The sequence below is a fragment of the Nothobranchius furzeri genome, chromosome 16, assembly GCF_043380555.1.
Source record: "Nothobranchius furzeri strain GRZ-AD chromosome 16, NfurGRZ-RIMD1, whole genome shotgun sequence".
In the NCBI taxonomy this organism is placed as follows: domain Eukaryota; kingdom Metazoa; phylum Chordata; class Actinopteri; order Cyprinodontiformes; family Nothobranchiidae; genus Nothobranchius; species Nothobranchius furzeri.
Window position 1 is genome coordinate 49,312,330 of NC_091756.1, and position 26,957 is coordinate 49,339,286.

Genomic DNA, 26,957 nt, shown 5'->3' on the forward strand with positions numbered 1-26,957 from the left:
ATGTCTGTTTCCCAAACTCCTTTGTTGAAAAAGACTAAAACTGAGTGGGTGAGCAACTGTTGGAGGGGGCAACACATTACTGACTTCTACACTGTGGTCACCGGCTCCTTCCCCAGTGGTGGGCTCCAAGCCTCTACTGTGTACAGGGCACACTCCCAGCCCCTGCTGAGAGACCCCTCTCAGTCCACAGAACTTCGGGTCTAAAGGACTTGAGCAGAAACCAACGGGCTCCCAGCTTCACAACACTGTCATGTGTAACTGAGGTATTCATGAAAAACTAATGCAAACATATCCATGGAAATATTTTTGATGGGATTGTAAAAGGCTGTGACCAATCTTTGGCAATGACAATAAACAGTTTCATTTTTGTATGATGTTTTTCTGACCAAAAAAAAACAGTTGCTTAAATTTTATTTACCTCTTCAGAGACCTTGAATACTTAAAGCTATTATAGCAAATCTGCAAACAAGCTAGGTTTTGAATGCAAACATGGTCAGGGAACACACAGGTATCTTCACTGGATCAGTTTCAACCGCTACTGGAAACCCGTGATGCCAGACGGAATGAGATAGCGTTAAAAACCAGTCGCTGTTCTCTAGATCCAAATATCTTTTGTCCATGACTTCAAATTGTGTTTTTCTTTTTGGGACTCTGGTATTTTGTCCTAAAGTTGAAGTGGTAGCAGCCGTCTGTTTCTCCTTCTCTGGTATTATTGAGCAGAGAACCTCTCACACCAGTGGTGTTCTGTTGCTAAATACATGAGTGTGTAATGAATGGAGAACCCAGGGAAGTGCAGAAGTACTGCAGTTTGGCATTACCAACATCCGGATCCAATAGTTTCTTTCTGTCCGAAATATGTTATAGAGCTCCGGACGTCACGTGACTCTCAGAGCGTAGGTGCCATGCTGGCAGACATCAATGTAAACAAAATAAACGGGACTGGCTTGAATTTTACTCCGTTGGGAGTTTACTTCACATTTTAAAATAGTATAGTTTTATATACTCAGAAATTAAATAGACTAAACATCTATGACTCTTATCATGCCCCTTAGATACTTTTCAAAACTCCAGAAGCTGTCAGAGCGGACCTTTTACCGTATTTGAGATACCCTAACATTTCCAATTTCCTTATTAATGTTCCCTCATCCTCATCCGGAGCATTGCTAAGAGCATACAAAAACCCGTAGGGATACAACAGGACTCAATCAGGGTTTTGTGTCAGGATCCAGAACTGGATTCTTCTTCCAAAGGATAGAGCTGTTGTCAACGAGAGGGTAAGTAGAGATTTTTATTTCCAAAGTGCTTTTCATGTGTCATCTGACCATTGATCGATCATTGCTTAAAAAAGTAAATACAGCTTAGCCAGTTCCTCACTGTGATCATAAGACACGTAAACACCAGCAGAAATCGTGAATGATTGGGCAAAGTTTTATGTGATGTTTACTTGTTGCTATGAGCAACAAGACAGAAAAAGCCACGCCAAAATAAGTTTAGGAAGCCCACTAACAATCGTAATAAAAGTATTTAAAATATATACCTTAGAAAGTTGAGGAAATGTTGGTTCAAGTACCTGATATGAAGTGGTCACTGCATAAGAGAAAATCTGTGCTCCCAAGATCCCACACTTAAATTTTAGCCTGGTCGCTAGCGTGTTTCATTGCGATGCTCCAACGTTAGGAATCCTATGAAAGGCTCTTCCCTTATCTCATCTGCATCTGTTATGGCATCCTGGGGCACAACAGGTATCTACCAAATTTCCCATTTCTAGTTTGCGTTTTCTGCAAATAATAGCCTAACTGCAGGCAACTGCCTGCCAAAATGGCACCATTCAATGTGAACTGTTGAATGCTGGGAGAAGTGACGTCAACTACTCTCGGAGATTTTTAGACAAAAGTGAGAGAACCACCATTACTTTTTTATCATATTTTTTTTAAATCTCCACAATCTATTTATTAGCCTGGCAAGCCAGACTAAATAAATGTATTATTTAGTCTGGCCATGTTCCATTGGCGGCTCTCGGTTGTGGGGCGGGCTCTACCGTTGTCTTTCAAATGATCTCTGCATTCCACTGGACAATGAATGTGACATACTCTTGTTTCACTCTGTTGCATCATCCCACCCACCAGGCATATAGAGTGCCCTCATTGGCCCACAAAGTGGATAAAGCTCTGTGATTTGTTCACCAAGCAGAAAGAGCACTATGATTGGCCCACCATTATGGACCGATCACAGCTCTTTATGTGTTTGAAACCCCTCTAGAGAGCTGTGATTGGCCAGCCAGAGTCCTGGTAGGAGCTGCTGAGGTTCCAATGGAGCATGCCTAGACCATTCTTTGCAAAGCAAGAATTTGGTCTAGTTCACTAGGCTATCTATTTATAGCTACACTGTTAGAATGCTGTCACGAAAAAAATGTTTTTGTCATGATCAGAACTTGGAAGACCTGTGATGACACCAAACACAGTAAAGCTAATCAAAAAATCTTTATTGGATATGGCGTTACCAGAGGAGGGCGAGGCTGTAGACAGAGTTGGAGAGGGTGCATGGATCAAAAACCAGAAAGAGGCGAAGCAGGTAAATGTAGCTGGTTAGAGAAGGGGTCAAAGACAGGCGGGGGTCGAGATGGCAGGCAGAGTCCTAGGCAGGGGTCAGGCATGAAAACGCGGTCCGGAGGCTGTGATCAGGCAAGGTGAAATGCTGGACGATACTGACAAAGAGCGTTCAATAATCTGGCAGGGAACTGGTGGCTGGCTGGTGAGTATATAGCAGGGGGAGCAGGTGAGTGAGATGAGCTGATGACAGGGTCCAGGTGTTGGTAATTAAGTGGCTGAGGGCTTGATTGAGGAGGCAGCAGAGGCAGAGGAGGGTGTAAGACTGGGAGTCATGACAGTTTTAGGCTAATTTGTTTTCAAAATTTGCCATTGTATTTTTGTCAGATGAAAATACAAGGAGGATCATTTTTGCTTGAAAGTGCTAAAAGATAAGCTGGCTTCTACAGTTATTGCAGCAGTTCATTTATCTAATGTAGTAACGGCTACAAAAGCACAGGAATGACAAAAATCTGCTGATATTATTGGTCAAACGTGTTCTACCTCCACCTGATTCAATGTCACACAAACCAATTGGATTTCAAAGAATCAAATATATTAAAAATCTAAAATAAAGAAATGCACATGAACTTCAAATTATTTCTTTTATCTGTAAACTTTCATGTCTGCTGTATAGAACTGACAGTAGGTGACATAATAATATTAAATTGTGCAGAATTTGAACATGCTCTGTCTTCGTTTTCACTGATGGATGTTCATGAAAGGAAGTAATTAATGCTAAAGATGTGTTAACTTGATTATTAATGTCAATTATGTTCTGTCACTGTGACTTTACGGCAAGTTTGTTATCAACACAGTTATTTCTGTTGTGGCTGTAGCAGTATCTTAACTTTACTGTTAGCAATATGCAATTTAATTTCACTAGATATAGCACCATTGTAATTAATACAAACTTTTTTTACAGGCTGAGATGCTGTAGTAATGATTATATGTCAATGAAGCTGTTAAAGGTGTGAAACACTAATAAAAACATTTTTAATGATTTTTTTCTGTTTATAAAGTTTGTGAGTTTTTCATGCAGACTGAACATGAAAATAGTCTCCTACACCTATCTACTGCATTGGCTTCTGATAGAAAATAGACAGTGAAACTCTGGGATCAGAAATTCCTGGCTCATCCACATCACACTGTGAATTAACATTCATGGACTCGCCCATCTTCAGTCACGATGGAGACAGCAGAGATTGTTTCGACTAGCAGAAGCTAACCATTGGCATTAGCAACTCCACCACACAGTAGAACTCCTTCGGGCTGGTGTTATTTGTGATCATTAAACATCAATGTTGTAAGTCAGTGGTAAAGCCATTTTACTTCGTCCGAGTTTACTTCCCACATTAAAACCGAAGAAATCGTTTTATATAGTCAGAAATTAAATAGACTAAACATCTCCGACCCTTACCGTGCCCCTGAGATACTTTTTAAAAATGCCAGAAGCTGTCGGAGCGGACTTCTTACTGGACCTGGCCGGGGAACCCCTTGGGATTCCCCCGGGGGAGCTGGCCCAAGTGGCTGGGGAGAGGGAAGTCTGGGCCTCTCGACGCTACTGCCCCCGCAACCCAACTCTGGATAAGCGGATGAAAATGGATGGATGGACAAATAACAGATTTACATGTAAGTAGTTTACATGTATTTACATGTAAATAGAGTGCTGTGCTGTTTGAATGTATAAAATGAACGCCAAGAGAAATCACTAGTTTGATTTTTTTCCGTGAATAAAATAAATATGTCAGGCAGGAGCGTCTCAGGATCTGTCTGAGATCTGTCTCGGTGAGACAGATAATAGCAATCCAAAGTGCTTTTTATGTGTGATCTGACAATTGATCAACCATTGCTTAAAAATTAAATACAGCTTAGCCGGTTAATTGCTGTGATCATAAATGTAAACGGCAGCACGCAGAACTCACAAGGCAACGTTTTACGTGATGTTTACTTGTTGCTATGAGTAATAAGACAGAAAAAGCCACGCCAAAATAAGTTTAGGAAGCCCACTAAGAATCGTAATAAAAACATTTAAAATAAATACCACACACAGTTGAGGAAACGTTGGTTTAAGTACCTGATATGAAGTGGTCGCTGCATAAGTGAAAACCTTTACTATCGGGATCCCACAGCTTCATTTTAGCCCGGTCACTAGTGCGTTTTATTACAATGATCCAACGTTTGCGGCGCTCCGGATCTTGGGGAATCCTGTAGATGGCTCATTCCTTATGTCGTCCGCATCTGTTCTGCATCCTGGGGCACAACAGGAATCTACCATATTTCCCGTTTGATTGAGTTTTCTGACAATAACAAATAGTCCAGCTGCGGGCTTCTGCCTGCCAATATGGCGCCGTTTCGATTTGAACCGTTGCATGACGGGAGAAGTGACGTCAACTCCCAGAGCTCTATACCAGTGTGGGTCATGTATCATTTATCACTGTAAATATACTGATTAAACAAGTATTCAACACCTTTAACTCATAATATAGTCTCAGATGTTTGACTTTATATCCCACTTGCCCGATGATGCAAAATTCACTATATCACTAAGTTGAAAATTACCTGCTTGCACATTTTGCACACTATATCACACATGTCTGTGTGATATAGTTTGCATTTGCATATTGGAAAATTGTTTATTAATTAACTTTTATTTTAACAAAGACACAAACATTTTACAGGTGAAACTAAAAATGTTTAATTAGGTGCAAAAGTTCTTTTATGTCAGTAATTCAACTTAAAAGATGAAACTAACATATGAGACAGACTCGTTAAATGTAAAGCCTTTATTTATTCTAAGTGATGATTATGGCTTACAGCTTAAAGTGACAGTGTGTATTTTTCCTGGCGATGGGGGGCAGTAGATACCTAAATCGTTGCAAGCAAGCAGTGTTTTTGTGCTGGAGTAAGACGTTACCAATGGAGGCCCATTAGGGTCAAAAAGCCCTGGGGAGTGCAAACTTTAGCTAAATAACAATCACGTCAAACCCCCTTTCATCACTGGCAACAAGTGAAGAGGTAAATGTGTAAAACAACAACATTTAAGAGTGATGAAAGTTTTGTAACCGTTTGTTACAAATCAGTAAATGCTTTTTGGCTTCATGGGCTCCTGTAGAAGGAAACACGGCATCTAATAGATAACATATAATGGTTATATGTTATGAAGCCAACAATATTTTTCAACAACTGGGCATCATTTCATTCATTTTAAACAGCATTTTGATGGAAATTAACAGAAATTCATGGTAAAAACTACACATTGCCCCTTTAAAAAACACATTCAAAATATCTGACTATTAGATTATTGTGAAAAGATTAAATATTTTAGTCACAAAGTGTCACTCTGATCAGCTAATGAATCCAGAACACCTGTAAAGGGTTTCTGCACCTTTAGATGGTCTCTCAGTCTAAGATGTGTTACTGACACAAATAAACTTTTGGGTCAAATTCAAATGTTTAAAATTTCCCCTATATATGATGATAAATAGTAAATGGCTTGTATTTGGTACTCTAGGTTTTAAGGGTTCTACAGCCCCCAAGGCGCTTTACAACACAACCAGCTATTCACCCACTCACACACGCACACACACACACATTCACAGCTGCACCGTGGCACTCTGACAGAGACCAGGCTGCCGAGGACAGGCAAACCCAGTCCCTCCGACCACCACCAGCAGCCAAGGAGGGCTCTGTGTCTTGCCCAAGGACTGCAACAGATGGGGATCGAACCTGCAACCCTCCGGTTAGCTAGAACTGAGCATTGTTATTTCGTCTGATTTTAGCACCAAGTGCTTAACATCTCTGTAATGCAACAAAATAATTTACACCTATTTACTATATGCTCCTTTTTCAATGATGCTCTTATTTTGTAAGTTATTTCGAATGACTAAACTCATGCATCTTTAGTTGGACTTCAGAGATAGTTAAAAAGGCAGAACCAAAGCAAAGTACACAGTCTGCACATGATGTGGAATATCTGGATAAAAGACCCCCAAAAGCTTCATTTATGACTTCACACACAATGTAGCACCCAATATACATACAAACGCCAAAAAGGTCTGAATGAAAAATTCCCTTTTTTTTTCTTTTTTTTTTACTCTTCCTTGTTTGGGCATCTGTGCTCACATAGCAGCACTTCACTGCTTTTATAGCAACCTTGTGTGTCATGTGACGCATGTATCAAATAGAAGTAAAATTGATAAAAATCTACATGTGTTTTAAAGTTTGAATATTGCCAAAATGTTTGATGTAATTTTTTTTCCTGCAGGCCTGAACATTATTTATCTACATGGAATCTTTACCAGTACAACAAGTACAATCACTAACTCATGTTTATTTAAACCTACAGTTAAACTCTGGATGGTGTTTCCCAATGCTGTAAATTATTGTGTTTACTATTTATGTTTACATATTTACCATAATGTTGTTTTCTCTCAGTCAAGTAGCCCAGATATTAATGGATTTTACAACCCTACTTTAAAACAAAGAGTGTATGTATGATAGATAGATAGATAGATAGATAGATAGATAGATAGATAGATAGATAGATAGATAGATAGATAGATAGATAGGTGTGTGTGTGTGTGTGTGTGTGTGTGTGTGTGTGTGTGTGTGTGTGTGTGTGTGTGTGTGTGTGTGTGCGTGCGTGCGTGTGCGTGTGCGTGTGTGTGTGTTTATGTTTCAAACAGGTTTTGAGAAAAGTTGGTTTCTAAATGTACACCATTAGAAAACAGGTCAGGTGTCAGAAAGGTGGGTGACCAGTGAGATAGTTAAATATTGCCATAAACTGACAAAAAGATTATACCATCAGGAAGCAAAAATCTGGCAGCAACTCCACAGGATAAATCACTTTCATGATTTAGGACTTTTAAATTTACTCTTTTTCTTAGGGGGGGAGGGGGGGATACCACAGACGACTGTTTGTTTTGTCACATGGTCATTCTTTGCACCCAGACTGACTGATAATCCAGATTATCATCTGAACAACCGCCTCTCTTTGATCTTTTCCAGGGTATCTCGTTTGCATTTGTCCTGATCAGTTTCCTTGTGTGTTTATCACATGCAAGTTTACTTCAGGCTAAGTCCATCTCAAGTGTCCCACCCTCCTCCTTTACTCTCCCTCAACCCTCCTCCCCTCTCCGTCGCACGGCTGCTCGCCCCACAGCCCATCAGAATGACAATAGTACTGATGTAAACTGTGTCGCCTTTGGGCCGCTGGAGCACATAACCCCTGCGTGCTCGGCCCGGCTCGCCCCGGCCACAACAGCAGTTTTATGGCTTTATTGTGTCCTCTTTTATGTTCTCCCCTGTTTGGACGGGCGGACAACTATTTAGAATATTCACTGTATTTCTGCCTATAAGTGGGGTGGAGGTTATGAATGCACTAACGTGCATGTTGGTGTGCACTTATATCCGGATCAATTAGTCAGGGCACAACCTCTTAAAAGGGGGAGAGAGAGAAAGAAATCAAGGTGTCAACATGCAGCAGAGCCTCCTCTGAAAACCTCCTCACCTGCCCCCAGCCACTTCTTGGTGTTTTTTTCCACTGATCAGGGATTAAACAAGTTGAGCAACAACTCCGCTCTACCTTTTTCATGTGTCCCTCCCTACACCTCCCTCTCTCCCTCCCTCCTCTCACTCTTCTCTTTCTTTTCCACATTACCAGGGGGTAACGTGTGATTGACAGATGGGAACGAATAATAATTTTTTTTCGTAACCTAAGGCCATCTTCTGTGATTGGCTTGCCAGCTGACATCTCCAAAATCCTCAGCCCCCTACACCCCCCACCATCTCCACCCCGCCGCCCGCCACTTTAATATTGGGCCTGTGGATGAGGCATCCTGAGGGAGAAAAAAGTAGGGAGAGAGAAAAAGATATCTACCTTAGGGAAGAACCTCAGAGAGAGGGAGGGAAGGAGAGGACGGGTAGGAGCGTGTGCACGAGTGTAAGAGACTCTTATTCTCTTAACTACTAGGAGACAGACACACTTTCCTGGCCCGACTCAAAGAAAGGGGGAGAAAACAAGAGGAAGGCTTTTATTTTTTCAAATATCATTTTAATTTTCCCCTCATTCAACAATCAAGCTGCTCTAAACCCCCTCTTCCTGGAAACTCTTCTTCATACTGGAAGCTCTATGTATTGATCCCTCTCACACACTGCACGGTTTACCTCATGGATTTGTATCTGATTGGATATTGGATGTGTGTGTGGTTGTCCAGCTCGCGGGTGCTTGGAGGCTATCCCATCTGGTGGTGAGTACTACAAAGATACACACTTTCAGGCGATCGGACACCATCTAGGTAGGGAAACAAGTCTTTTGGTCAAATGATGGTTTTTGGGAGAGGGCAGAACTTTCAGTTGACTGTGTGGAAAATGTTCTCCTGCCCAGTCCAAAGAATCCTAACCTCAAACACGAGTGTAACGGAAAAGGTTTGCCGGTCTTTTCCCCTTCACACTCAGGTCTATGTAACATGTTGGAGTATGCCGTGATACAAGAATCGTTTTATCTTTATTTAAAGACTTTAAAATGGTTCAACATGGACATTTAGTTTTTAAAGATAACATGTCAGTAAAGAGACATCTCTGTGGACGGTCAACAGGACGTATCAGGTGTTACACGTGGGCTGAAATGATAAAAATACTTAAAGTTTGTTCTTTTACTCAGAAAATTAAACAAACCCAAAGCCACAAAATAACTGATGAAAAATTATTTCTTTTCTGCCAAGAAACTTAGAAATATTAAAAACACAAGAGACAGTGCTATTTTTCTCTTCTTGTCACCCTGCTCAAATATGAAGTTAACAGTTTTTCATCAATAAGCTTTAGCAAAACTTAAAATCTTATATAAACATGCGATCCGGATCATTTGTACTTAAATCTCAGCTAAAACATGCTTTGCGTTTCATTTGCTTAACACTTTACCCCCCACACCACAGATTCGTCAGCAGATGATATGTTCAGGTGCTGCAGGATTTTATTCCTTGGTGAATTAAACAGAAATTGTTACTTTTGCAAAGTCAACTATGCAGCTGAACCTTTAAACATTCTGTAGCACAGAGCTTTTATTTTGAAGACATTTGTGTATGACAGCGCTTCTTTTCTTGTCAGAACTCCTGCGTTTTAGCATCCTGACTAGCATGTGGTCCCACCAGAGAGCTGTCCAAACCGCGAGCATCTTCTGGTTTCACTTACAGACCAGACAGCTGCCAAGCACACAGGCCACAGGGCTGAAGTGTTAATGGCAGAGAGGACTCTACACCCACTCCTGACTCCTATCCGCGCCACAAGACAAGAGTGACAAAGAGCTGGGGATTCTCTCCATGTGAATTACCTGCAGCTGTTCTCTTCAAGGAGCTTACATGACACTGTCTGAGCCTCAACAATGCAGACAACCTTTGATTTTGCTACCAAATTTTTTGAAGTTGAAGTGAAGATGAAACGTAGGCTCGTGTAGCTTCAGGTGACTGGGAGTCAAACAGTGCTGTCAGTGGCTTCAGCCAGCGGTGCAGATGACTAAAGGAGACGAAACAAGATGGCACGTTGAGCAGGAGGGTGCCGAGTTTCAGCGAGGGCCCGGCGAGACTCCTCTCAGCTTCTGTCTCAGGGGCGATCGCTTGGGTCATAAATCCTGCCGCCAAGGTGGGACGACACGGAGCGGAGAGGAGCTGTGACTGCTTCGTGCCTGGCAGCCTTCCCTTTTACAAGACGAGGTGTTGAAAACAAAACAGAGCATAAATAACTCCAGTGGTATGCACATATGCAGAGATGAGTTGAAAGATCAGGTTTGAAGGCAGGAAGTAGAGTGTGATTTTTTTCTTTTTTAATGCAAGAATGTTGGAGGAGTTTTACACATAATGGAGATAACTGAGAATAAACAAGCTAGGATGTGACATGACTTTTTCCACGCATCCTGCAGGGTTTCTGCTTTTGGTCAAAGCAAGAAAAATACTCATTCCAAAGCTGCAGAAATCTCAAATTAAATTCAGCTTCTAATAAATGTTAACATTTCATTTAAAAATGTTTAACTTTTGTCAGCCAGTCTGTGATCTGTTTAAACTGAAATGCAAAAAATTCTTCTTCCTGATTTTTTTCTTAAAAAAACACCTGATCTTAAGAAAATTGCTATAGCACATACAAAGCTAATTTCTAGTGAAATTTAAAGATGAATAGATATAAAACACAAGTGAGAAGAAAATTGAGAATTAAATGTTAAAACTATTTGTAACCCAAGTTAGATAAATAATATTGTTGTGCCAGTTCAATCGAGATGAAACAATACTGGATATCTGATCAATCCTAATCAGTTCATATTATTCAGTCACTGCCACAAATTTCAGTTTTAAAACTTAGAAAATTTTCAACGCCTAAATTCTTCATCTCCAAAATGCTTTTAGAAGTAAAAAAAATAAATAAATAAAAAACACAGCACGAAAAGTGTGAGCTCTGACATTTTACTTTATTAGGCACCAGCAGTTGGAAGGAGTCTGTTACACCGCCTCCTCATTTAAATTGAGAGTATTTAGGAGCTGAATTAAACTCAATCTGTAGTGAGAAGCATCACTTGGGTCTAAATCTGTACACAAACCTTTCCAGTTTAACCTGAGCGGCTCAAACGAGACCAGAGTTCTTCTCTGGGTCTCAGAAATGTCATTAAATGACTGGGACGCCTCCAATCCTCCGTCCGAAAAACCGTAACACTGGCAAAAAAAGGATGGGGGGGGGGGGGGTCACTTACCTATAGCAAGAAAATCCTCTGTCTGCTGTGAAAAGATCAAAGCAATGCACAACTGCCTCAGAGGGAGGAGGAAAGTGTAAAAGAATGTCATTCACAGGAAACGTCAGGGTTTGATCAGGAATGATCAGAGAGAAATGTTTCCACAGAGTGAAGCTGCATTTAGAGAGGTGTACGGTGTAAACACTGAGACCCTCTACACCAACGTGAGCTGATGCTACAAATCATCCCGACAAAGAAATAAGGCCCAGGGGCCAGAGGAGGCCATAGGATGGCTTCCATCTGACCTTTCGTGACATTAAATGATGGGGGAAATCCACGTAACTAATGGTTGGTGGCAGGGGAAGCTATAGTGAAGCTTTAATTTCCCATTTACAGGTGCTGCCATGTTTCATAAGAACCAGAGTCTGAGCATTTAGGATGTGGGGCTAGAAGTCCCACCTACTGCCGCTCTCACTCATGGTGTTGAAGCATCCAATAATAAGCGGTAGGAGATTAAAACAATAGTGCAACCAGCCACTAGATGGTTGTAGATTTTATTTGGCTCCAACTTTTGCATTTAGTTCTCTATTTTCCTTTTTACTTAATCCCATCACTGTCTACTTTTAGGAGTCGTGGCTGCCTGGATGAACATTTTTTCAAAAGCAGTCAGTCATCCAGGAAACACAATGACGGCTATCTACAGACAGATACATCGAAGCAGGGCTTTATGATAATAATATCTTTCATAGCAGTGGGAGTCATGGTATATGATTTACAGACTTTGATTGAATAAAATATTCTCATTGTTACAGGAATTTAGAGGTCACCCTGCAGTAGAGCCCCCTTGTACTGACGGAAGGACAGTGCAACTTAACTCAACAGTAACTTTCCACAACCTTTTTCACTAGTAGAGATCAAAGATATTTCTAATTGTTTTACTGATATAAATAAGAGCATGATATAGATAGATAGATAGATAGATAGATAGATAGATAGATAGATAGATAGATAGATAGATAGATAGATAGATAGATAGATAGATAGATAGATAGATAGATAGATAGATAGATAGATAGATAGATAGATAGATGATAGATGATAGATAGATAGAAAGATAGATAGATAGATAGATAGATAGATAGATAGATAGATAGATAGATAGATAGATAGATAGATAGATAGATAGATAGATAGATGATAGATAGATAGATAGATAGATAGATAGATAGATAGATGATAGATAGATAGATAGATAGATACGTTTAAATAATTTATTTTCATAAATCGACAAAAAAAGCGGTGACACCAAAGGAGTGCATGTACAGTGGTGTGAAAAACTATTTGCCCCCTTCCTGATTTCTTATTCTTTTGCAAGTTTGTCACACAAAATGTTTCTGATCATCAAACACATTTAACCATTAGTCACAGATAACGCAAGTAAACACGAAATGCAGTTTTGAAATTATGGTTTTTATTATTTAGGGAGAGAACAATATCCAAACCTACATTGCCCTGTGTGAAAAAGTAATTGCCCCCTTGTTAAAAAATAACCCAACTGTGGTGTTTCACACCTGAGTTCAATTTCTGTAGCCACCCCCAAGCCTGATTACTGCCACACCTGTCTCAATCAAGAAATCACTTAAATATGAGCTGCCTGACACAGAGAAGTAGACCAAAAGCACCTCAAAAGCGAGACATCATGCCAAGATCCAAAGAAATTCAAGAACAAATGAGAACGAATGTAATTGAGATCTATCAGTCTGGTAAAGGTTATAAAGCCATTTCTAAAGCTTTGGGACACCAGCAAACCACAGTGAGAGCCATATCCACAAATGGAAACAACATGGAACAGTGGTGAACCTTCCCAGGAGTGGGCGGCCAACCAAAATTACCCCAAGAGTGCAGAGACAACTCATCCGAGTGGTCACAAAAGACCCCAGGACAACTTCTAAAGGACGGCAGGCCTCACTTGCCTCAATTAAGGTCAGTGTTCACGACTCCACCATAAGAAAGAGACTGGGCAAAAATGGCCTGCATGGCAGATTTCCAAGATGCAAACCACTGTTAAGCAAAAAGAACATTAGGGCTCGTCTCAATTTAGCTAAGAAACATCTCAATGATTGCCAAGACTTTTGGGAAAATACCTTGTGGACTGATGAGACAAAAGTTGAACTTTTTGGAAGGCAAATGTCCCGTTACATCTGGCGTAGAAGTAACACAGCATTTCAGACAAAGAACATCATACCAGCAGTAAAATATGGTGGTGGTAGTGTTATGGTCTGGGGTTGTTTTGCTGCTTCAGGAACTGGAAGGCTTGCTGTGATAAATGGAAACATGAATTCTACTGTCTACCAAAACATCCTGAAGGAGAATGTCCGGCCATCTGTTTGTCAACTAAAGCTGAAGCGATCTTGGGTGCTGCAGCAGGACGATGACCCAAAACACACCAGGAAATCCACCTCTGAATGGCTGAAGAACAACAAAATGAAGACTTTGGAGGGACTTGGTCAAAGTCCTGACCTGAATCCTATTGAGATGCTATGGCATGACCTTAAAAAGGCGGTTCATGCTAGAAAACCCTCAAATAAAGCTGAATTACAACAACTCTGCAAAGATGAGTAGACCAAACTTCCTCCAGAGCACTGTAAAAGACTCGTAGCAAGTTATCGCAAACGCTTGATTGCAGTTATTGCTGCTAAGGGAGGCCCAACCAGTTATTAGGTTCAGGGGGCAATTACTTTTTCACACAAGGCAATGTAGGTTTGGATTTTGTTCTCTCCCTAAATAATAAAAACCATAATTTCAAAACTGCATTTTGTGTTTACTTGTGCTAACTTTGACTAATGGTTAAATGTGTTTGATGATCAGAAACATTTTGTGTGGCAAACATGCAAAAGAATAAGAAATCAGGAAGGGGCAAATCGTTTTCACACCACTGTATGTCACCAAGGAACATAGTAATTTATGCCATATCTTGCCACCCTTAAAACATTTTGCCCCACATAGGACCACCTCTACTAATACAGAAAGCTAGCTGCTTAAAACCCCCATAAGGTTTTGCTCCAAACGTTAAAGAAATAACATGAGGGATTGTTTCCAATCTATTGATTGACTTTTGCCATGTGACAACCAAAAAGGTATTCAATAATCCAACTGTCCGTCAAGAATCTTCACTGTGGGAGTTCAGGGGAATGTTTTTTTTTCCCACCCCATCCTTGAAAACAACAATGTGAAGTAAGATGTTCCTTTTTAAAAGAACAGAAAAACCAAATGCATCATTCTTTAAACAGTGACAGTTGGTCTCATGTGCTCAGCTACATTATCCAGTCAAATGTCAGCAAAGTGAGAGCTTCAAAGGTGACTATATTTCAAAGCAGTGAAGGTGAGTCGTAATGTTCACCCAGCATCAAAGGATGAGCAACATTCTCGTGTAGGAAATGACAAAGTTCCTCTGCTGCTCAGCCCTTAGCTGCACTAAAACACAAGGCAGGAGTGCTATTCAAAGGGAAATCACCAAAGGCCAAGAGGCAAAGACACCATTAAAGGACACGTGTGGGGGCGCACACACTCATACATTATTTAAAGTCTTCATTACCTGGCTGATCTCACCTGCATGGGCTGTTACACAAGTTAATTATTAGCAGAAAGCAATTTTTCTGACACACAGGTCAGTGACAAAGACATACTGATCACACCTGTATTCAGACAAAGCCCTCAGGTCAATGACCAGGTCAACCAAACCAGCAGTCTCATATAAAGATGAAAAGACTATCATCTACTATCTGTGAATCAGATGGATCAAGTTCCCACGAAGCACAAACAGGTGTTAGGAATACTTTTGAATGGATGGTGTCATGTTGTTTTAAGCCTACAAAATCATCTGCAGAAGTGGAATATGTTTTCGAGTGCAGGCGGCATTTGCTAAAGGGATACGTTGCAACTTATTCATATCATTTTCTTGAGCCAGTATGTGCTAAAATGATCCTATACAGGGTTAATGAAAGACCACCCAGCCCCCATCGCCTCCTGTGGTCAGAGTATTTCACTTGCATCTTCAGACTAGCGGACCGCTCTGTTGGACTTAGAAAAACTGAGCTGACATACCTGGTGCTGCAGTCTGCTTCCAGCACCCTTCCTGCATGTTTTAGCAGATGAACACAGCTGATTTGTTCAATTGAGTAATGAATCACTAAAAGGAAGCCAAAACTGCCTAGTTTCCCTTTAACATTTCATTTGATGAGTTGTTACAAGAAAGACACAAGAGGATCTAGTTAGCTGCAAAATCATTAATCATTACAACCTTTCGGAGGAGGTGAGGCTGCCCAAACAATGCGTTCCTACATTAACTTCCTTCTATAATCCTCAACAGAAATGTGAGATTTATCTCAGACAAATGTATTACATTTTGGTACATGAGATGTGTAAGAACAGCAGAATTGTTAGAGCTGTTGCTAGAGGGTCACCAGGGTCAGTGTGGTTACCAGTAGCTTACTGATAGCTTTGATATTACCTGCTACTGAAGGTTCTCAGTCATCCAGGTCATGGTAATCCAAAAGGGTTCTAATGAAGGCAACTGGACTTCTTTGGTTTCTTGAAGACGCTTTGCTTCTCATCCAAGGAGTTTAGTTAATTCTGACTGAAATATGGGAGAGTCAAGCTTAGAAGTTGTAGCTGTTTGTTGTTGCTTATTGAGCTGAAACTACCTATGAATACCCCTCCTCTCTACATCCCAAGGAGTCATTTATGTTGTTAGTTCCTATTGTGTTTGAATGGTTGTATTGATTAGATGTAGGAGGATGTGACCTAGACTGAAACTGTTTGGGAATTAGGTTCAGAGCTGCATTATAGGTACAGGAAAGGTAAAACCTGAGACCTCCTCCTCTTTGATATAGGATTTTCTAGTTTGACATAGATCGCTTCCTTTACTTCTCTCTCAAACCATCTATTTTCTTTGTCCAGAATGTGTAATTTGCCATCTTCAAAAAAGGGTCCCTTGACCTGATGAGGTGGCTCTCCTGTGTTGTGCCATGCACTCGTGTGTTGTTTACTTTCCTCTATGTAAAGGTTTGGACCGTCTTCACTGCATTGGACCGCATAAACAACGCCACTAAGCTTCTGTTTGTGTTCTCTGAGACTCCTGCCATGTATGGGATAATAGTGATGGTGCTTTTGCGCCCGTTGCCCTTGTCTTTTCCATTTTTGGCTGTGGATTATTTTCCAGAAAACTTTGTTGATTTGTTGTTTTTTGGTTTTAGGCATTTCTTGCTTGTTAAACAACAACAGACAGCTACAGTTTATAAGCTTGACCCTCCCATATTCCAGTCAGAATTGGCAAAGCTCCTCAGATGAGAAGCAAAACGTATGCTTATGTATCCAGGTGACTTTAACTTTCGGTATTTCCAGTGCCGTTTAGCCTTGATGTATTCAACAGAAGATGAAAGCAGTCCAAGATTACATGCCTACACCCACACCAAACAATACAATAACTAAAATAAAGACTGGCTCCACATTCCGATTTTAATACAAATTCACTCATATATTTATCACTTATGTGTTGGGACATGCATAACCTAAGGTAAAACATTTTTATGCAAATGGATCCGTAACATTTGGAGAAATTCAGTCTAACACACCGACAAACCCTCCAGAGGAAGAAACAGAAAACAACATGCACAGTAGTTAATCTCAAACCAAAGGTAGATTATCACTCTGGTTCTGCCTCTACAAAGTATGTGAGAACTGGCAAACTGTTCAACAAAGCCTCCTCCCTGGAATGTGGCTACACATCACTTTTATTTTCCCCTAACAAACCAACCGCTAGAAAGTCAATGGTAATTAATAGTTTTAATTACTTTCACAGACAAAATAAATTCCAAACTGTCACCTGAAGATTCCAAACCATCAAGGATGAGTTATGGTTTGCATCAGATGCATCAACGCTGCCGAGTGCCAGCAGGCAGATGAGGGCTGCCCTTCCTCAACAGCAGCTCAGACTCATGTCCACCTGCAGAGAGCAGCTATCCACCCTAATGTGAATTTGTGCAAAGCTGCTCCCACTTTTTCCCCCAACAGGCAGGTTCACAAGTTTACACCCTATTTAGATTTCCTGCTCATGTCTAGAAACTTGTTACTGGTGGCGCTTTTTGTCCCAACTTTCTGCAAAAAAAAAAAAAAATAATAATCAGCAGAGTTTTGGAAGGAGGGGAGGAACTGTTAGAAAAACAGGTTGTCGTTTTTTTTCTGATAAGCCAGGAGCTGTTGGACTACAAACCAAAAGTGTGCCAAAGAGAAGCAGAAGACCACAAAACGCAGATACGTTTTGGCCTCCATCAGGAAAAGTCCCTTACTCCAGGGAACTCGTCAACTTTACTTGTTCCACTTACTCTCTTTCAAATATCTTCATAGTTTCATGGCTTCCATCATGGGATTTCTATATGCGACTTTTGAAGGCAGTGTTTCCAGAGCACAGAGCATTCTGCTCCTCACGGTGTCCTCCAGGCAAATCTGACAAGATGTGCAGCGGCGTCAACATGTAGAAGTAAAATGAAGGTGGATCAGAGTTTAATGCAAACTATGTTGTGCAAATGTCTTCTTCCACAGAAATGTGTTTGGGACTTGGGGCTCCAGGCACAAACTCAGCACAAGCCAACATTATTACTAACTCTTTAAGTGAACTTATTCAGACACGGCTCAGAACGACTGGCACCCATTGTCAATAATTGCTACGGGCAAACACAACAAAATTCCACAGCATTTTATCAAATCTGACGCCAGCGTCAAATCTGTTTGTACAGGCTGAATCCTCTCAAAGCTCTTATAAAGCCCATTTGGCTGTTGCTTTAAAGACACGCTAAGCAGAAATCAACACATGGCTTATTAGAAGATATAATTCCTACTCATGTTCTGTGACTCACTAGAAGAGTGTGGTGGTGCTTTTTTCTGAGGACATGCTGGATTTTATTTTTTTTTTTTAGTTTGGGATCTTAATCTTGGCTTCTGTTATGTGTTTGGGTGGTGAACTTGGCCAAAGACCAAATGTTGGCATACTTGCTGTTGGTTGAAATCGTTGAAATCCAGGAGGAAAGAGGGTCAAGTTCAAATAGTTTGGTAACAAACTTTAACTACTTTAAAATATTGTGAGACAAAAACAAGGTTTGAACTAAATGATTTAGAATAAATTAAAACGTTTTCATTAAAACCATGTGCTTTTGCATTTTGCTAATGAAAAAGTCGAAAGAAAATCCCAAATTTTATTGACTTTATAAATATACCATTGATTTGTAAGTTTAGCCTGGCTTCTACTAGTTCAAGCCCAAGAAGTAATACACCTAGGTGGGGCTCATAGAGTGCAGTATTTAAGTTACTGCACCCTCACCCCCATAAACATGTATGTAGATGCCCCATTGGACGATGGACAGTGTAACAGTATTGCCATCATCTTGGGTAGGTCTCTTCTTGTGATGGGACTTATGGCTCTTTGAAGGGAGCCGCTCATTAGTCAGTCATTTACCTAATAGAGACGTTCACAAGAGCCAGCCTTTTGAACGAAGCAGAGGCATGAGATCAGGTTGTGTGCGTGTCTGCAACATGTCCCTCTGATAACTGTGAGAGCGCTCACAGGGGAGGGGCACTAGAGGACAAGATGAACGGTTCTCTACAAGGACTCAGCTGTCGTCGTTCACTTTGAAAACCCGTTCAAAACATTCAACTGGTGCAGTATTGGAAACAGATCACTATTGAGTTTTCATGCCTACTTATTGGGATTTTATATTTAAATTAATTTTCATTTATTTTGATTAATAATATTTACATCTTAATTACCATGCCGTACAATATGTTAGCAACTTCCTCAGTAGAAATGAATGCACCGGGGGTGAATGGGGACCCATCCAAGATGGTGGCTCACTGCTATGACAGCTCTAATTAGCAGTGCCATGGGGTGTCTATGTCTGTGCTACACTGGAGCTGATTTAAAAGACTACAAAAAATGTGAATCCCTACCAGTGTTTCACTGGGACCAGCTGCTACTCTGAAACCATGGGGACTAGATATCTTATTATGGAAAAGCTCATCACGCTAAATAAAAAAAAAAACAATTTTCACACATACAATCCTACATTGAAACAATTAGTATCTAGCAGCTCACTATCGTGGACAGAAATACACATCCTCCATAATGAAACATAGGATTATTAATACTAAATAAAAAATATAAACACATCACATTTGTGATTTCAGGTCCACCACAGGCAGTTAATCTTTCCCTGTAAAATATGTTTGGGGCAAATTAGAATATAATTTGAGAAATGTCAGTCCTTTTGATTGGCAGCTGCTGTCCATCCCCATTTTCTGTCTCTATCAAAAGTACTTAACAAAAAGACAAGTTTGATTAGCACCCTTATATGCTGATGGAGCCAACCACGCAGGAAGCTGTTACCATTTTACTATGAAACCAACAAAAAAAAAGTGATATAATGGCGCTGTCACATCTGGGCCGGCTCAAGTTGGGTGGCGTCAGTCCGGGTCTCGCACCGGACAGGTTTGTTCATGCACACTTCTCAGAAACACAGAACTCTCCAAGCACATGGGTGAGGCAAAAGATGAGCAGAGAAGTCTGTGGTGTCTCCTTTACGTTAGTAAACAAAGGCGGCCGTGAGCAGTTTTGCTTTTGGAGACTCTGACTGATATAGCATCCTGCTCTGCTGCGTCTGTCCTCACGACTCACAGCTCAAGCTGTGGCGGCGCTGCCTCTTGCGTGAAGCCCCGCTGGCTGATTCTACCGAGCAATCAGGGGCTCCCACTAATGATAGCCGTGAATTTGAGAAGGCCAGTCGGTCAGCAGCGGGTAAGTTGGGTCACCTCAGCCTGAAGCAGACTGCCGGGGGAAAATCTGAAAAATTAAACGGCCAGTTGAGCACAGAAAAAAACAGGCTACTCAGATGTGAACACAAAAAACCCTACCTGGGCGGGACCAGGCTGGCCCAGATGTGAAAGATCCATAAGGCTACAGACTACCTTGTTGTGGCTAGCAAAACTGAGTTTTAATAGATGTAATTTGTTTCTTTGGCATTCATCATGACAAAAGACGCATTTCCATGAACAAAATTATGTCACACGCAAAGGTTCACTAGCAGCCTGAGCGGAGGATTGTTGGGTGAAGTCAGCCCCTGCTTGTTTTCTTAAAGATGTGGAAAACTGAAAAATTTCTGATTATAATCTGTCACTCAGTTTTTCATGCAGGCTGAACATGAAAATAGTCTCCTATGCCTATCTCCTGCATTAGCATCTGATAGAAAATAGATGGTGAAACTCTAGGATTTGGAAAGCCTGACATGTCTACGTCACACTGTCACTTAGGAATTCATGGATTCACCCATCTTGATTCAAAAGGGGGGGGGGGGGGGGGGGGTTCTAGTGTCCCCCAGGCATGTGCTATTTGTGGAGAAAAAACATCATCATTGAAGAGCAAACAGTGTCAGTGGTTGGGTTTCGTTGCTAGCCAATCAGAGGTGAGAAGCCTAAATATCAGGAAATAAGAATGTAAAACCTGCCATCAAAAGCTACTTCCTTCTTCAGCTGATTTCCTGATTTAGGCGCATCTGCAAACATTTGGAGCTACGCCTTGCCATGCAAGTCAACTCAGGAGCTTCACACATTAGCTCTCCAGCGACATTTAAGTAACAGAAATGTCAACAGGCAATCTGTTACTTTAAAAGTTCATCATATTACCAGCTGCTTCTGGTATTTGTAATGTTTTGTTCTTGTAAAACAAACCTACTGCAGTTCCTCAGATAGGGAGCCCAGGTGTCCTCCCCTTCCAGTCGGCTCATGGGTCCCCAGAAGAACAAAAAAATGAATGCAAGTTATTGGGGCTAAAAGAGATATTTTTTATCTGCTTTGCCTCATGTCCTGTATCACATATGTTGTACTTCAATTTAAATGAAAACTAATGTGCGTTTAAACCACACAATTCATGTACTTTGAGATTTCCCAGCTTGTAAAAATTCGTAATGACTACAAATCAGACGTCACCACAGAATCTCCTCTGCCCTAGCGTAGCTGTTACATGGCCAGATTGATGGTGGTTCTTTCCTCCTGAAAGAAGGATTTGAAGTTTGCTAAACTTAAAGCCATTTTTCCTCTGCTCTTCTCCACATCTACATATTCTGGTTCAGTGACGTTAATCTGGCGATGCACATTTGTAGCTCTGGACGTATATGATATAACTTTTGTCCCTGTTTGAGAATAAACACTTTCTTGACATCACGTGACATCCATGGCACATAACAAACGAAAATAGAAAATGGATTCCTTTTTTCGTTCTTCCAGAGACCCATGGCCCGGAGGTAAATGGGCATGACTTGGACTGCCTATCCTGCTGCTGCCACATAATCAGTGTTTTTCAATGTCAAGGAACCTTGCCTTGATGTCTTGATCCCACCCCAGTTGCCAAGGAGATAACTCATCAGGAACCACCAAGACGTGTTCCAATGTTCATGTTCTACCGCAGTGTCTGTTCTTCGTTTGTTAGCTGTTTAGCTATCTGAGAAAGGATACACTGGAGGTGCCTTGTAGCTTAGCTTTGATCAAAAATTTCCCAGAATACAGAGCGGTATTTTCAAAAGGGTGGCGGATCAGAAGCCAGCAGCTACTTCATGGGCAAATTTCAAGTTTAAATGTAAGTCAACTAATTGTAGCTATCGGGCTGATATCTAAAATATATATATTTTTCATATCCAAAGCAGTTATCTATGGTTGGTTAATTGCTTAGTAATTGCAGCTTTGGTAGCTATCAGGTAGTAACTGGCATACATATTTAATTTAACCAATATATACACAATTAAAAAAGTACAAGCCTTTTTATACTGAAACTAAAAACATAATGTAATAAAAATATAACGTTACCTCACATGTCACGTGACGTGACCATCACGGTCACGTGATGTAAGTCTGTTCCATTTAACTGTTTTCTTTGATGAAGGAAGGACAGTGTCCTCGTAAGCAAGGAGCCTGGCCTCGCACTGCAATGTCTTGACATTGAGAAACACCCAATGTCTATGGCTGCTTCACTAGCAGGCATGTCCTTCACCCTTCACTGTCTGTGTCACAAGGTGATGGCATTATGGTTCCCACTGGTTTGCCTCTAACTTTTATTAGACACTAAAATGTTCAATAGTTAGATCATTTTAGCAGCTCCTAAGCTTCTCTAATGGGGAAGAAAGATGATATAAGTTACTTTTAAGTTGACATGGTGTTAGTGCCAGACAAGCTGGTCTGAGTATTTCAGAAACTGCTGAACTTCTGGAATTGTCAAGCACAACCATCTCTATGGTTTACAGAGAATGATCCGAAAAAGGGAAAACAACCAGTGAGCAGCAGTTCTGTGGTTGAAAATGCCTTGTTGGTGCCAGAGGTCAGAGGAGAACGGCCAGACTGGTTTGAGCTAATAGAAAGGCAACAGTAAATCAAATAACTTGTTACAACCAAGGTATGCAGAAGAGCATCTCTGAACGCACAACACATAAAACCATGAGGCAGATGAGCTACGGCAGCAGAAGACCAGACCAGGTGTCGCTCCTGTCAGCTAAGAACAGGAAACTGAGGCTACAATTCACACAGGCTCACCAAAACGGGACAAGAGAAGATTGGAAAAATTTCTCAATTTCTGCTGCAACATTCAGATGGAGGGGTCAAAATTTGGTGTCAACAAAATGAAAGTATGGATGCATCCTGCCTTGTATCAATGGTTCAGGCTGGTGGTGTAATGGTGTGGGGGACATTTTCTTGGCACACATTGTGTGCTAATTGATCATCAAAATGCTACAGCCTACCTGTGTATTGTTGCTGACCATGTCCACCCCTTTATAACCACAATGTACCCATCTTCTGATGGCTACTTCCGAGATAGATAGATAGATAGATAGATAGATATAGATAGATAGATAGATAGATAGATAGATAGATAGATAGATAGATAGATAGATAGATAGATAGATAGATAGATAGATAGATGATAGATAGATAGATAGATAGATAGATAGATAGATAGATAGATAGATAGATAGATAGATAGATGGATAGATAGATAATAGACAGACAGACAGACAGACAGACAGACAGACAGACAGACAGACAGATAGATAGATAGATAGATAGATAGATAGATAGATAGATAGATAGATAGATAGATAGATAGATAGATAGATAGATAGATAGATAGATAAATAGATAGATAGATAGATAGACAGACAGACAGACAGACAGACAGACAGACAGACAGACAGACAGACAGACAGACAGACAGATAGATAGATAGATAGATAGATAGATCGATAGATAGATAGATAGATAGATAGATAGATAGATAGATAGATAGATAGATAGATAGATAGATAGATAGATAGATAGATAGATAGATAGATCGATCTAAAAAATGTTGCCTAGGAATCTAGGTTCTTTTGCAAACGAACACACGCTCTGCGATTGAAATCTGTACGTAAGTGGGTGTTTAACACTATTGGGTAAAGCTGAGCAGCACTCAAATCAAATTGCATGAGACTCTACGGGACGGGGTGGCAGGCTAACAAAAATGAAAAATCTGACACAATGCCAATATTATATGACAGTACATAATTCATGGAAAGGGAAAATTCTGGATTACAGAACTTGTGTTTGATGAGGTGAACAGTCAGTAGCTCAACACTGCATGTGGAACCTGATCATGAACATTTCCTGGCAGTGAGGTCAGAGGTCATGTTCAGATCACCTGTTGCTTTTGTCATAAAGAAAGCTCCTCTAGTCATTGAGATGCTTTTAAATCAACTTGTTTGCTTGTATACAAAAAAAAAATCAGACCCCCCCCCCCCCCCCCCCCACACACACACACACACACGAGTAGATGGTTACATGCAAGTCAGATGGTTTTGTTGACGGTCTTGTAATTGCATGATTCTGCTTCAGCGAGGTGTGTGGTGGAATCCCTTTGTTTCCTCTGCCTCGTGTCTGTGGTTTCCACTGGGCCTTCGTACTTTCACATCAGCCCAGTTCAGACTCCCAACAGAGTTGTAACCACCCTGCCTCCAGCCCAGGAGAGGCCCCTTTCCAACGTGTCTGGGCATCCACCTTCCAAACCCTGCTGCTGCTGCTCAGCTTGTCTCGGCCCCTGCCCCGCCGCGCTGCCTCTCTGGAGGTCTCCGCTTCTCTTCCACTCAGTTGAGACACGTCGCTCATGGCTTCTGAGAAGTGAGGCGAGGCAGGCAGGATCAGCATGGCATACATGTGGTCTACATACATGAGTCTGCGTGTGTTTCTGTTTGCACAAAGCACCTTATAAATAGGGTTAAGACTCTCATTAGCACCTAGCTAGAAAAAAGGAAGGTCTCTTTCATCTCATCTGTTCTTCTAGATCTAGCAAGGCACATCCATTACTAATGAAGACAAATAGACTGGCAGAGGTGTGTTGTTTAAACATGCTTTGACCACCGCAAAGTCTTTTGTGGCTGTTTAATTGATGCCATCAGAAATGTGAAATTCACTGACTGAGTCAGCATCATCAAAGTGATGAAAGTAGAAAAAGGCTGTGACATCTCTCTTGATCAGGAGACGTTTTATGGTTTTGTCGTGCAAAAGCAGCATCCACTCCAGTCCTTCCCACAAACAAGAGATTAATGGGCAGAAACAAAAACTAGCAGACGGTGTAATTAAGGTGCTTAGTCGCCAGACGGAGTGAAGTCAGCAACATTTGAACTTGGTGATGTTGGTCAGATCTGAACTGGCAGATGAGCTCATGAGGCTTCCTCTGATTAAGTAAACTCAAGACACAATCATGAATAAAAATCAAATGACAAACTCAGTAATTGTAATTCTGTGACTGTAGACATGTTTGTTTACCTGTGAGGCAGAGCTTCCTAAGAATTGTTTGTCAGTCTAACTTTGATCATCATATTTAAACCAACTGTAACTCTTGCAGAAAAACTTCATGTCTTGTAGCATCGCTCACCTCTTAGATCTGAGGCCATAAAGTTGGGGCTAGCAAGGTTTTGGTACAGGAAGAAGGTGCACATATGAGTTGATTTGGGTTAGCAGTGCTCGCAAGAGTTTACTATTTGTTTTGAAATGTTCAGAAAGGTTTTCAACTCTTGTGTATGGGAGCCTGATTGTGACATAAAAGGTTGAATATGCCATACCATGTTTATTTATAAAGCACATTTAAAAACAGCATGACCGCTGTATAGTAAAGTACAGGGAAGCTCCATTATAAAAAGACAAAACTTAACAACCAAAAGATGAAATAAAAAATGTGTTAAAAGATTCACAACAATAGTGGAAAGACAATAAGCTGTGAATGAAACATAAAACACGATACAAATATGTAAAAAATAAAAGGAGGGAAAGCACCACAGAATAAAACACAAATAGCAATCATTCTAAAAGATAATAAAACCAGGTCACTGACCAAAAGCTAAGTGATAAAAATAGGCTTTTGGCCAACTTTCTATGCCTTAACAAAAACAAGACTGGCACTACTATTTTAATTCCAGTAAATCTCAAGCTTTCGCCTGATGACACCTCTCTCCCCTTGCTAAACTTTGCTAGACTTCACAACTTAATGCTACAGTCAAGTCCTTTTTCTTTCAACTGTGCCGCATCACTTGTTTAAAGTCCGTAGATAAGAGACCTCATCTGGAGTCTTATTATCCACGCTTTTATCACCTCAGGATTGAACTATGCTAACTCAGCGCTCATTGGTGTTAAGGTCTATTCCATTGAGCGTCTTCAGAGAGTACAGAATGCCGTAGCTAGATTCCTCACATGCACCTCCAGTCGCTGTCACATCCTCGCCGTTTACACTGGTTACCTGTTCAGTATTGGATTCAGTTGAAGGTATTAATTTTTGTGTATAAAGCCTTGAATGGGCAAACTCCCTCTTATCTCTGAACTGATAACACCTTAGGCCTGTGTATCTCGAAGATGTATTACAAATCTTGGGAGCTCTTATTCGTTGCCTCCGAACTCTGGAATGCACTCCCTATCCATGTACGACAGGCTCTGTCTCAACTTTTGTCTTTAGAGAGACAGTCTATGAGTAGGTGAAAGAAATCTGGTTTATTTATTTATTTATTAGCATTAAAATATCACAGTGCAATTTAATTTAAGGCTGTCGCAGACAGAGTAACACACAAACAAGGCAAATCAAAACAATTCTTATAATTCATTTACATAGAAACACCAACTGGAAGAACAAGAAATATCTAAACAAAAAAAATTAAACAAGATTGAATTAGCTTTCCACCTTTATTTAAAGCCAAATTCATCTGACAGGCATCTGCATAGAGGTGGTAACTCATTCCAAGTTTTGCTAAAATCATTCCCTGTGATAACAAGTAAATTGAGAAGAGGAGTCTTCCCAGGATTGAACCTACAGTAGAGAGACCTCGCAGGGTAGCGGCACAGATGGAGAGGAGCAGTCTTCAATGTGGACACTAAAATGTCTGTCTGACAGGTAAGACCAGAACCAGTCAAGTGGGACCCCTTTCACTCCTGCCCACAATTCAAGCCCCATAAGTAGAATGTTATGGTCTACTGCAGTGTTTCTCAACCCTGGTCCTCAGTACCCCTCTGTCCTGCATGTTTTCTATGTTGCCATTTCCAACAGCATT

At 40.8% G+C, this 26,957-nt stretch overlaps 1 protein-coding gene across 1 annotated transcript in view; it reads left to right on the forward strand.

Annotated features, from left to right (window-relative positions):
- Nucleotides 1-8,684: 8,684 nt before the first annotated feature.
- wnt3 (wingless-type MMTV integration site family, member 3) overlaps nucleotides 8,685-26,957 on the forward strand; it is a 39,365-nt gene continuing 21,092 nt past the window's right edge. Inside the window, exon 1 of the mRNA XM_015962660.3 lies at nucleotides 8,685-8,836. Within this exon, the coding sequence (XP_015818146.1) occupies nucleotides 8,757-8,836 (80 nt within the window). The 5' untranslated portion in view covers nucleotides 8,685-8,756. The remainder of the gene's footprint in view (nucleotides 8,837-26,957) is intronic.